General features: G+C 40.4%; 1 protein-coding gene across 1 annotated transcript in view; it reads right to left on the bottom strand.

The window, feature by feature from the left end:
- The window catches only part of PDE4B (phosphodiesterase 4B), a 39,915-nt gene extending 31,200 nt beyond the window's left edge, over nt 1-8,715 (bottom strand). Inside the window, exon 1 of the mRNA XM_090269573.1 lies at nt 8,275-8,715. Within this exon, the coding sequence (XP_090125699.1) occupies nt 8,275-8,505 (231 nt within the window). The 5' untranslated portion in view covers nt 8,506-8,715. The remainder of the gene's footprint in view (nt 1-8,274) is intronic.
- Nucleotides 8,716-12,098: the final 3,383 nt, after the last annotated feature.

Genomic DNA, 12,098 nt, shown 5'->3' with positions numbered 1-12,098 from the left:
GAGTTTTATGTCTTCATCATTTCTAAATAACTTAACAGTCCTTTCTTTGTAGAAACACTTGGCTACTTTAAAGTAAATCAAACAAAGGAAGTTACAGTAAAATATCAAAGAGACTAAACAGTTTGGCAGCAGTTGAGGGAAACATCACGTACAAATGGGCAAGACAGAGGGGCTGGCAGGTCCCTGAAAAATGCCTAAGTGGAAGGATGTGGCACGCACGTCATCAAGTGGCACAGTGTCTTCAAGACTGTGAATCTACTGACTGTGGCACGATTTTGCCCTGGCATTTTCTGATTTGCTAAGTCCAAGCTTCTAGGGAGCTGGGCGCTCTCTGCTTGCGGAGCATAGTTACTTAGAAGTAAAAGATTTTGGAAGAGTAAGCTCACCCTTGGCTTTTCTTTCATAGATAACAATGACATAGATTTGGGGAGACTTCTAGACTGAGACATGTTCTTAAAAAAAAAAGACAAGAAAGAAGTATACAAAATGTAAAATAGATTTTTTCCATTAATATATTGTAATTCCATTTTCCAAAACTAGTGTTCTAAAATTATACTTGACACTCAAAACATAATTACGTAAGTTGTTTTACATGGAGAGAAAGGATCTCCTTAAAATGACTTATTTATCAGATTTTGAGAATATATAATGTTCACTAAATGGATTAGAATGAAGTGAAGAAAATAGTTCTGTAAATACCAATGCAAAATATGAAAATAAGGCAAAGTAGATTAGAAATCAAATTTATTTCAAAGCACTAGACAACTTGCAAAACCTTTTACTTGTTAAGTTTTGATATGGTTAGAACTTGGAATACTGAATTATACTCTCAATAATACAACTCAATTTTATTATAGAAAGAGTAATTAAAATGTCAGATAAGGAACAGCTTAAATGTCTCTTCCTCTTTGTTTGAAGACAAAGTCCAAGGAAGACAGTTTACATGTTACTTCCAGGAAACTTCCCCATATTCATTACTGCTGCGGAAGAAGTGCCACTCCTCTATTCTATGGTCATGTTGCATGCATTAGAAAAGAGCAGTAAAAATGAAATTCCCCCTGTTATCTGAATGATAATAAAATTAAAAAGAAAAGAATAGCCTCTCTCAATTTTCTTTTTATTTTGGGGGTTGGAGAAAAAGAGAATTTGAGGGTAGGCTAGGGATCTTTAAATAAAACTTTGTTGTCTTATCTTAGGTTATGTTATACAATTTTGGGAAATAAATAGCCTTAAATTTAGCAAACTGATCCACAAGAAATAGTGATTAGTTTAATATTGTTCTTTGTAGTTATGAGTACTTTACAATTATTTTCTACAACTATGGTCATTCTTCCTTCTCTTCCAGTTAATGGATACTACTTCCAAACCAAGAAGACTGAGCTTGAGATGATTAATAGATGATCTAGTGGAGGCCCAAGATACAATAATTACAGATTAGGATTTTGAAACAGACCCAACTAATGATGTCTAGAGTTAAAATAAACCATAACGAAATACCCTTATAAGAGATATTAAATACCTCTGTGTTTCTATATTGATCTATCCCATTGGGATCATTGATGGTGAGTCAGACAACCCTGGCTGCAAATCCTGGTTCTTTTCTTTACTTTAGGAAATTTATTTCAAGTCTCTAAGCTTCATTTTACTCATCCATAAAATGGGGATAATAGTACTTGTTTCAAAGAGTTGTTGTAAGTATTAATGACAGAATATAGGCAAGGAGCTTAGCACAATGTCTGCACACATAGTATACACATAGTAAAATTAGGCTGGTTGTTTACTATTATTGTTCTAGCAATAAATGCAAGAGCTGAAGGACACCATGGAGATAATCTTCTCCAACTATTCTGTTTTGTAGATAAGAGGCAAAAATTTTAAATGATTTCATTTATTAAGGTAATACATCTGAATTGAGTCAGAGCTAGAACCCAAACTAATGGCTTATTCCCAGCCTCTTTTCACTTTGCTGCCTCCAGTTCTATATAAATCTAAGAAGCAAGGAGATAAAAGTTAGATCAAAATATATATGAGTCCCCCACTAGGCTGTCAGGACTGATTTTCATTCTATTCTGCCCTCTAATCCAGCTTACCGCTAACATTTGTACAACCACACACCGTAAGTATAAATATATAAAGATTTAAATTGAGCTTCCTCTAACACTAATACCTGGACAGATACCCCTTCTTACAGCTTGGAGGACCAGATTGAATTTAGAATTCCTAAACTCCTTGAATAGAATGGGAAGGGGTGGGGGAATCTAGCTCTTGGACCACGCCCTGTCCATTTCCCCACCATGTCCTAACACCAGCAGGGACCCAGTATGTGGGCTTTTGTACACCCTCTGCCACAGCACGCATGTTCATGCTCCTTCCACACAATCTCCCAAGCCTAATGGTGCCTCTTTGCTACTCCTTGGGCTTAAGGGTGTACATTCCTGCAGCACATGCAGGAAAGAAGCCTGCCCAGTCCGCGAAAACACATTCAGAACCATTTAGGCAGAGAACGTGGGAGTCCATTGGATGCAATGTGGTCTGGAGTGGGGAACACAGCTGATCCCTTGGCCTGGCAGGTTCCTCCTGGAGCAGAGTACAGCTGGAGGAAGAGCAGGCTAGGGTTCTCTTAAATTATGAGGTACAGGAAAAGGACACCTCTTGCCTTAAGGGTGGTACTGCTCTAATTATGTCATTTAATGTTAGGCAGAAGTGGAATTAGTCCCTTTCAATAATTGGTCACCTGCCTATCATCTTCCTGACAGAGTTCTAAGATGAATGTTTTGATCAATAAGACCTATATCCTTTTAGTTCTGCTAAATCCAATATTTCCCCTACTTATTGATTATTCAGTTAGACTCAAACTCATCCAACTTTAAGGCAGTTAGACAGACAGGAGCAGAGTGAGGACCATAGGCCAGGTACAGAAGGTCACCAGGGCAGAAAGCCCCAGGTGCCTAGCAACAGGAAAAACTGAGAACACAAGGACCTCATCCCCAGGGTAACTTTTCCTCTCCTAGCATATTGCTGGTCATGTGGTTTAGACCCCTTGATCTTTCCTGTTGCTGCTCATGCAGTTTGAATCCTCCCCTGACCTTCCCTTCTCTGGCATGTTGCTAGCCAGGTAGGTAGTAGATCCCCGCCAAGGAGGAACAAGGGGCCAGAGAATAGCCTTATATGACTCCCATACAAGTACTGTACAACCACTCCCTTAAGCATTAAGCCCTTAGGACAATGAGGTTCTGATCAGCATCAAATAAATCTTAGGAACAAAGCCTTGAGTCAGTTGACCACAGAGACAGAGTTTTGGTCAAACTGGAGATAACATCTAGACCTCAGTTGTATTTCAGCTCCAGGCCCAGAAAAGCAGTAAGGCCAAGCGGAATGATGCCACAGCTTACATCAGGACCAGCTTCAATGACTAATGACCCCATACCCTGGTGCCAACCAATCAGGGGAGACCATGACCCTGACAGGACACACGTGGAAAGCTGATGAATATTCCATTGAGATCCTCCACTGAGACCTCCCCTGAGACCTATCTTTGAAGAAGGAATAAAAATCCTCAAGATGGAGGACCCAGCACGAGTTTTCCCTCTTTCTGGAGTACATTCACACCCTTTCCTCTCTCCTTCCCCAAGGTGTGTTACCCTTTGCTTTTCTTTCTCCTAAGCTCCAAAGGCCCTTCTTTAACCTCTGCAATTCATTTCCTGAGCCCATGCAGCCCAGCTGGCTCTTTTTTTTTTTTTTTTTTTTCTACCTCTGTGACTTTTTAAATAAACGTTCACCTTCTGTTTGAATTCCTTGGCTCTGAATTCTTTGTCAGCGAACTCAAAAACTGAGGTTGCTGAACCAAGGTCTTTAACGCCACCAGTAACATTCTGGTGCGTTTCACTGCTAACATAAACAGTCTGTCCTCATCGCATTCAAGTGTCATGAAGCTTTGGTCCCAGGTGGTTCCAGATTGGTAAAATTGTATACCTTTATCATTCCCACCCAGGAGTACAGGCAATTAGTTAATTCGTTGCCTTTATGTTCAGCATACCAGTAGGACTGCACTTAAGCAACTGGAAAAACAGCCAGGAGGATTCACTTCCCTTGTGATGGTATCTGTAGCTGACTTCATGATGCCTTCAGAGAAAAAGAACTATCTACCATTCCTATCATAGATTTTCTAAGCAAGAATTTACAGAAGCGCTCGGTCTTGATGCTTCATTCTAAAGTGAGTACTGATACTATTCAGGACTGTTCTTTTCAATAACTGAACATTCACTTCCCCAATAAGGCTCAAACCTTCCTATCACACATGAAATAGCCCCAGGGCAAAGCTAGTCTAAGAAGGATTGTGGAAGGAGCTAGTTGGAACAATTTGGAGTTGCTTGAACATAGATCTTTAATGAATCCATAGCATGTTCATTTTGCAAAACATTCAACATGCTGGGTTATGAATGATCCCTTTGACATTTTTCACCCGAAAATTTTAGGCAAAAGACTGTTTCCTGGGAAAAGCTTCCCCCCTCATCATCAGTCACAACTATGGCTCACTGGGCTTGTTCTGTGTTGCTTCTTCCTCAGCCACTGTTGCTGCAACTCTGTACTTTTCTGACTGCGTCTGTCAGGAAGGAGACAGGAAATTCTAGTCACCCTCCTAGCAGCTGCGCCATTCCTCCTATCCTCCTCCAATGACTTCAGTTGGCTTCAGTGACACGCGGGCAGGAACTGAACCACAGTGAAGGTCAGGAAGATAGGTCAGTGTTTATGCCTCTTGGGCTGGGGATCCTGCTGAGGCTGTTTGGTTTCTTCCTTTCTATACTGTTTCTCTTTCCGTTCCTCTTTTTATAATGCAGAGTCAAAGCATCCTGTTTTCAAAACATCTGACTGTTTTGCCTCTGAGAAACTCATGCTCTTATATATTTCACTGAAGTATAAAACAATTCCTCTAATTCAGGAGGTAATAAAAGTTGAAACACCAAAATTAATGAACAGTCCTAACAAGGCAAATCTGTTGTTAAAAGTAAACAGCTCTAACAGGTCTAACTGAACTTGGGCTGCTAGTAAAATGTTCACTAGACATCCTTTTCATCTTGAAAAACAATGTCATTGCCTCATAAAACTCCTGTTTAATTTATTCCATCTTGTTGTAATTCTTGGGGGAGAATAATCTGTGATATTAACCCAACTAGTTGCATCTTTCTTTATAATTCTGGGATTCCATCTGGCCTGGTGCCAGCATGAAGGACTGAGGGAAATTTGGGCCAAGAAGACAATTTTTTAAAAGTCACAGAAACAGTTTCTTATCTAACTCTCGGGGCTCTGAAGCATACTTGGGAAAGCCAGTTAGGATGGTTAAGTCACGGTTTTCTTCAAAATGTAAAAGGGTTAAAAAAGAAAAACAAACAAGAAAACACACAACCCTACCTAGAGGAAGTAAAGATGAAAGATTGCCTGCTTTTCCTCCACTAGATACAGTCAACTCTCTACCAGCTGCATGTAGACAGGCACATATGTAATTCTCAGGCACTCCCTAAGCAAAACACTGGCTCTCCCATCACTGCTTTTAAGTAAGTTCAGAGGACGCAAGCAAAATTCAGTCGTCACTTAGTTGATCAGATCTGGTGACGCATAATTGTTTGCAACGATGTAGTACGTGCTATTAATAAGTTGTCATTTATTGGACCTTTACTACACATCAGGTGCTTTGCTGACTGCTTCAGATGCATTGTCTCATTCCCAGCAACCCAGTGAGGTAGGTACCACATTTATCTCTGGTTTACAGATGAGAAAAGTAAGCCATAGAGTAGTTAAGCTGGCCAAGGTCAAGTAGCTGGTAAACTTATAGAGAAAGGATGTGAACCATGATCTTTTGACTCTAAAGCCTATGCTTTTTACATGCTGCCTCTACAGAAGATCTTCACACTTACTTTCAATTCTGTATCTCAGAGATCGCCGTGGCTCCTTTGTTCAGTGAGGGTAAGCAAAAGATGACCAAATAAGACTACACAGTAATGAGAATGATGATGATGACTATACTTTCAAAGAGCAACTAGGATGGAATGCTCCAATAATTTCAACAACATTTAAAATTGAATGTGAAATTTTATTTTTACCACAGATTTATAACTGGCATAGTCAATTTCTTTTTAGTGACCATAAAACTATTCATATTGCATATTAGATTAGATTAGACTAAACTTCACCTGAAACAATGATCTAAATAATCAAGACTTTCGAGTGAGGGAGGTAGCTAAGTAAAAACAGTCAGATCTTCTTAAACATTGAAATTACCTTCAGTTGTCAGCTGGGCATTACTCATCCACTGGATAATTGCTTTGCCCTTCAACCCTCCACTGTAGATTTAGAAAATAGGTGAGGCTACATGCCTTCTACTTAAGCTAACTGCATCAGAATTAAGGTTTAGCCCTTTCTTTAGGGTTAGCTCTATTCAACTTTCATTGCTTCCTACACATGACACCATAAAGGAGGAGCGGAAGCCTGAAGTGACTGGAATTCTTACTAGGACCAACACAGTCTCTGGTCTCAAGAGTCTTATTAGCTATGATAACAACTATATAAAAAAATTTCAATACATTTGTTAAGATAGACAATGTGTAATTTCAGCCTTCCAGACAGAAACCTAGTTAGAATCTACAACACATCAACACTCAAAATGAAAAATAATGGCAATTTGCAGTTTCTCTGAGTATTCTCCCTTTCTACCCAGCCCCTGAGTTAATTATCTACTTTATCTTAGTGACTCCAGAAGAAAGTTATGGCGAACCCTGCTGAAAAACTACCCTCAGATATAGGATCTACAACTTGTATGGGTATCAATGATCACAAAAGGCACAGAACAGAGAATTTGCTGATGCTCCAAAGTAGGCTAAAGCATGTGTGAAAATACTTGTGCAAGGAGTACAGAGTAGTTTGGAGAAATTACGCATTTGGAGAGTTAAGCTCTATTTAGGGGGAAGCAGCTTGAAATTTACAACAGCCTGGAAAAACCCAGAATTTAGCCTTCAGTTGAGAACTTCAGACAAAAACCAATAAATAGTTAAACCTCAAACCTTGTTTTTCTTTTCCTTTTTGACTTGAATCTGAAACAAAATGTAAGAAGAGGAACTTTTTTCTTTTGCCTTTTCATTAACCAATAAATCAGGAGTAAGAAGAGTCCCTCCTCCCCTCCCCTCCAGGACCTCCTAAGGAGGCAATGCTTCCTCTGCTCAGACCCTTGGAGCAGGAACCAGCAAGCCTTGATAGGAAGGTGATACTTCTAACCCCAGGAAAGAGGGGGGAGGGACCAACATCCACTAGTGTACCTCAGGGCTGGAAAGGGCATGCTGCAGTATGAAGCAAAATCTCTTCCCAGCCCCAGAACCATAAGACAATAAAACAATACCTCAGGCCAGTATGATTAGGGATTCTGAAAATGTGTACCTGTGAGGGTACAGTGTTAAGGCTTTCCATTTCTAGATATATGTACACACAACTCTCACACAGTCTACAAGGGAGAAATATAAGCAAAAAGCAACAAACCTCACTACATAAATTAGCAGTCTAAATCCTGATGTTAATTAAACAAATGATATAATGATACATCATTATAGTTATGCAACACTAAGTTTTGTCTGGGATTATATATAAAACCATTTCTTTGCAGTATGGGTGACACTTGGTTTCAAATGATTCTACATTGAAAAGCAGCAAACTTTATAGAAAATATCTTTCCTTCTTTGGAGACCAGGTATATTCTTTCTTTCTTTCTTAGCCATGCTAGCATCACAAAATAAATGTTAGAAAATCCCAAAACGTCATGAGAAGAATTTCAGAATTTATGAAACTTCAGGACAAACCATTCTCTCCATTGATATATGGAGGGCAAAGTATTTTCTCACTAAAATATGCCACATTTTATGCATTTTACACATCTTACCCTATAAATTCATTCAGATTTTATCTTTCTGATAATTGTTTTAAAAGGGGGTTTTCATTTATATAGTGATTTGTACACTTTATAAACACCTCTCAACATAAGCATATTCCGAACTACGTTAAGAAGACAGAAGTTTGGTTTCTGGGAATTAAAGCGTACTGAGGATTATACACTTTTCGGTAGCATCCAGATACAGGCAAAGTGTGGCACTTGGGGACAGAAGCTTCTGAGGTAAATCAACACACCTATTGTCACGTCGCGTCCCAGGTGCACCCCTGCCCTAGGCAGAGGCCAGGGGAGCCCCGGGCTCCCTGCGCGGTCCCACGTTCTGGGATAAAACGGTCGTCTCTTACCTTGTTGGAAGCCATCTCGCTGACCGAGCGGTAGGTCTGTATGGTCTCTAGCTGGTCTAAGCACCAGTCCAGTTCCTCCAGCGTTTCCATTGCTAATTTTTGATAAGATTCTTCTGCAAACAAACACACAGACATGTAGTTAGGCTGGAGCGGCTGCAGGCTGTCCATAGCAGAGTCACCGTCGCCGCTGCAGATCCCGGCGCTACTGAAGGTGGCCCCGTGCTCTTTCATTATTTGCGCGCCAGCTCCTTCCGTCCAGCGCTCTCCACCAGGAGAACAAATCACTGATCGCTGCGATGCCCGTGCCAAGTTTTCACCCCCCTGCCGGGATGAGGTGTCCGCGAGCTACCAACAAACTTCCTCTGAGGAAGGAGGCGGGGAACCGTCTCTTAGAAGCTCATCTGCATACATGCGTCCTAAAACTAAAAGGCAGAAGCAATGAGTTTTCTCAGGCTCTGTCTGTCTTAGTCATCCCGGGGCTCTTTAGGGTGCGTGATGTCATTTCGGAGTGTTTGCCGTCTAGAGGAGAAATGAGGAAAGCGTTTTCTCATTTTGCTGTTCTTCTAAATGAAACAGACAGTTGAAAATGGGGGTGGGGGTGGAGGGGACTGACAGTGTCGTTGGAAGGCTACGCAGTCCTTCATTTCGGGGAATGTGTGCCTGTTGGGTTAACTTTTAATTCAGCAAACACTGACCCGCACGAGGGAGAGGCAGAGGCTAGCCCTGCCCTCTTCTGAATCTCTCCTCTAAGTAGAGCCAGCACGAGGTCTCCGTGATAAGACTTCAGTCTAAGAGAGACTGTGGAGTTTTCTGTGAACACGTTTATTGGCGCTTTATTGGCCTGGGAGTCCGGCAGCTCTTGTTATACTAAACAAAGCGAAAACTTCTCTGCAATGGGCAGGATCACAGGGAAATTCTGAACCGGACTTTCAGGTGGAGCCAGAAGTGAAGGCTGCTGCAGATTTTCATCTTGAGTTATGTTGGGGGCTCTGATTTGTCGCTGTGGGAATCTAGATTTTCTGGGACTATTTGTCAGTGGTCCTCAAAAATGCTGTTTTTAAGATCATATTTTTGCTGGATAATATAGTTCTTTTAAAAAGTGTTCACAACATGTCATTCCATACCCAAAAGTTTGTGAGTCTAAATTAATAACGAAGGTTACTGACTTAAGAACTCCATGCTAGTAAACACAGAGTGAATTTTATGAATGCCAGGTGAATTAATGGTGCTACAGACCGTTATAAAACTCAGTCAGACTTTTTTGCATACATGTCTGAGTTTGAGGGGCATGGCATCCATGAACTCTCACAACCTTCCCGAAATGCATACGACAGGCACTAACATAATTAAAAATCTTGTATGGAATTCTGTTAGGAAGAAAAGACTACACACATTCCTATCAGATTTAGAATACATGCCATAAAGAAATTTTAGGGAGACCATATAGCTTTATATTATTATTTGAATAAATTTATGTGTATAGAGCTCATACTTGAAGCAGAAAGGGGAATAAACAGGAGAGTGATTGCGAGTGACTGGAATCACTCGCTCACAGCTGCATAGTTTTGGAGCATACAGGTTTTGTTTCTTCCCCAAATATGACTTTGTTTCAGGATAAACAGGGGTTAAAATTCAATATCCTGTATGTCATACTTAAAAAACCCACAAAACCACTGGAGGTGACTTCCTCTATTTTTTTTTTCACACTCCTCAAAAATGTGCAGGCAAGAAATGGGGTGTTTTTAGTAAAACTCAGTTCATGCCAGACTTGCATTACCTTCTCTCCTTTCTTCCTCCTCAATTTTGCAATGCTCCTTCAACAAGAAGCATCTCCTCACTTATGTCTAGTGTGTTCAAAACAACCCATCTTCTGTTTCCTTCTTCAGAGCACTTTTACCAAGAAAGCTTTTCTGAAGTGATAGATCCCTACTGTCCTCATTCCAGGCCTCTCATAAAAGAAAAAGTCCAACTACTTCCCAACAACCTGGGTTTTAATACCTTAGTGTCTTCCATATACAACCCATGGTTCTCAGTGGCTAAGACTGGACATTCACCAGGACGGTGGGGAGTGAGCAACCTGCTCAGAGCCTTTTCAATCAGCCAATATGCAAAATCACTATAAGATGATACATCACATTTTTCCTGCACTAAGAGGAAAAAGGGGATCTGATTTCCACTCACACTTGACAAAGGAAATACAGTAATTATAGCAGTAGATATTCAAAGATGCAGTTAAGTGTTGCCACCACCACTCTTTCACTGTCTATTACAGCAATTTTCAACCTGTTTGCCTCAAGAGGCACAATGGTGTGACAGAAGAACTTATAAAACATACAATACCTGACTGTTTAGTCAGGGGCACTGACCTCTTTTCTTTTAGACTGTCAAATTAACACATGACAATAGCCAACACAACAATAACTGGCTGGAGTGAATGAATCAAAAATACCTTTTTTTTTTTTTTTGTCAGACTGGTAAAAATAAATTTTTTTTTGGTGTGCCACAGAATTTTAGTAATGAGTTTATGTATGCCATGAGATGAAAAAGGTTGGAAATTGCTGGCCTACTACACAGAACAAGCACATATGTGCTCCTAGAGCTGGTACAATACTGATATGTCAGTGACAGGCCAACAGATGAGACAGGACCTTACTCCACTGCCCTCTCTTATTCTGGTCAGCCACAGTATTTTAAGTGAAAAATACTATATTTTGATGTTAATGAGGATTTGTTCCTTCCCAGATCCTTGATACATACTCAAGACTCTCTTTGTCCCATTTTAGAGCCTTCTTATCACAGTAACTAAGACAAGGGGTATCGATGTCAGACTGGGCTAAGTATGGGAGGTATCAAACCCCTGCTGATCATGGATACAGCCCCAAAAAAGGACCAGTGCTGCTGGGGACTGGCCTTCACGCTATAGCTTTTTAGCACCAGCATCAGATCCAGAGCTTGGTATCTAACAGATACTCAGAAAATACTTGGAGGAATGGAAACCAAAGTGATTGCCCAAGCAGCCTACAAGTAGTTGGGCACCTAAAGGTTGAATGGAAAGCTGTAGCACTGAGGAAAGAGCACCGGCTTTGGAGCGAGACTCACAAATTTTGACTTTCTCTTCTACTAATTGCTACGTGATCCTGGACCTCAATTTCCTACATCTCAAAATAAGGATACAAATATTTATCTCACAAGGTTACAAAGGGGTTAAATGAGATAAAATATATAAAGTGTTGATATGGTAGCAGGTTCTTAGCAGGTGATCAATACATAGGAGTATAATTAGTAATGGCAATCAAAGTAACCCAAAGGCCTGGCATTTGGGGGTGAGGAGAAACAGGAAGGAAGAAAGAAGAATTGCATATTCAACAAGGGTTTTTACAGTCAAGATCAGCTACAGAATTTGCAGGGCCTAGTGCAAAAGGAAAATGTAAGCCCCCTTGTTCAAAAAGCAGGAGGAAGTGCTGTTAAAAGTAGTAAAGTATGAAGTTTTTTCCCTTCTTCTGGAGTTTCTGTCTTCATCTGTACTGGTGTTGTTGTGTGTTTTTTTTTTGTTTGTTTGTTTTTTTCTTAAACCTTTTATGTAAAGTAGTTCTAGCTTTACAGAAAAGTCACAGAAATAATATAGAGAGTTCCCACATATCCCACATCCAGATTTCCCTACTGTTAACATCTTACATTATTATGGCACACTTGTCACCATCAATGAATGGGATGCTGTGTTTTATTTACTCGTTAATGTCGCATTCCCCAAGGTGTGGGGATACACGAGGAGAGTTGCAGACCCTCATTGGACTCTGTGAGCCTTGATTGCCAGTTGCTGGGGT

This window comes from Furipterus horrens, unplaced genomic scaffold (genome assembly GCF_987537825.1).
Source record: "Furipterus horrens unplaced genomic scaffold, mFurHor1.1.pri manual_scaffold_3, whole genome shotgun sequence".
Lineage (NCBI taxonomy): Eukaryota > Metazoa > Chordata > Mammalia > Chiroptera > Furipteridae > Furipterus > Furipterus horrens.
The sequence above is the reverse complement of the archived record's forward strand: the minus strand, read 5'-3'. Positions and strand labels throughout refer to the sequence as shown.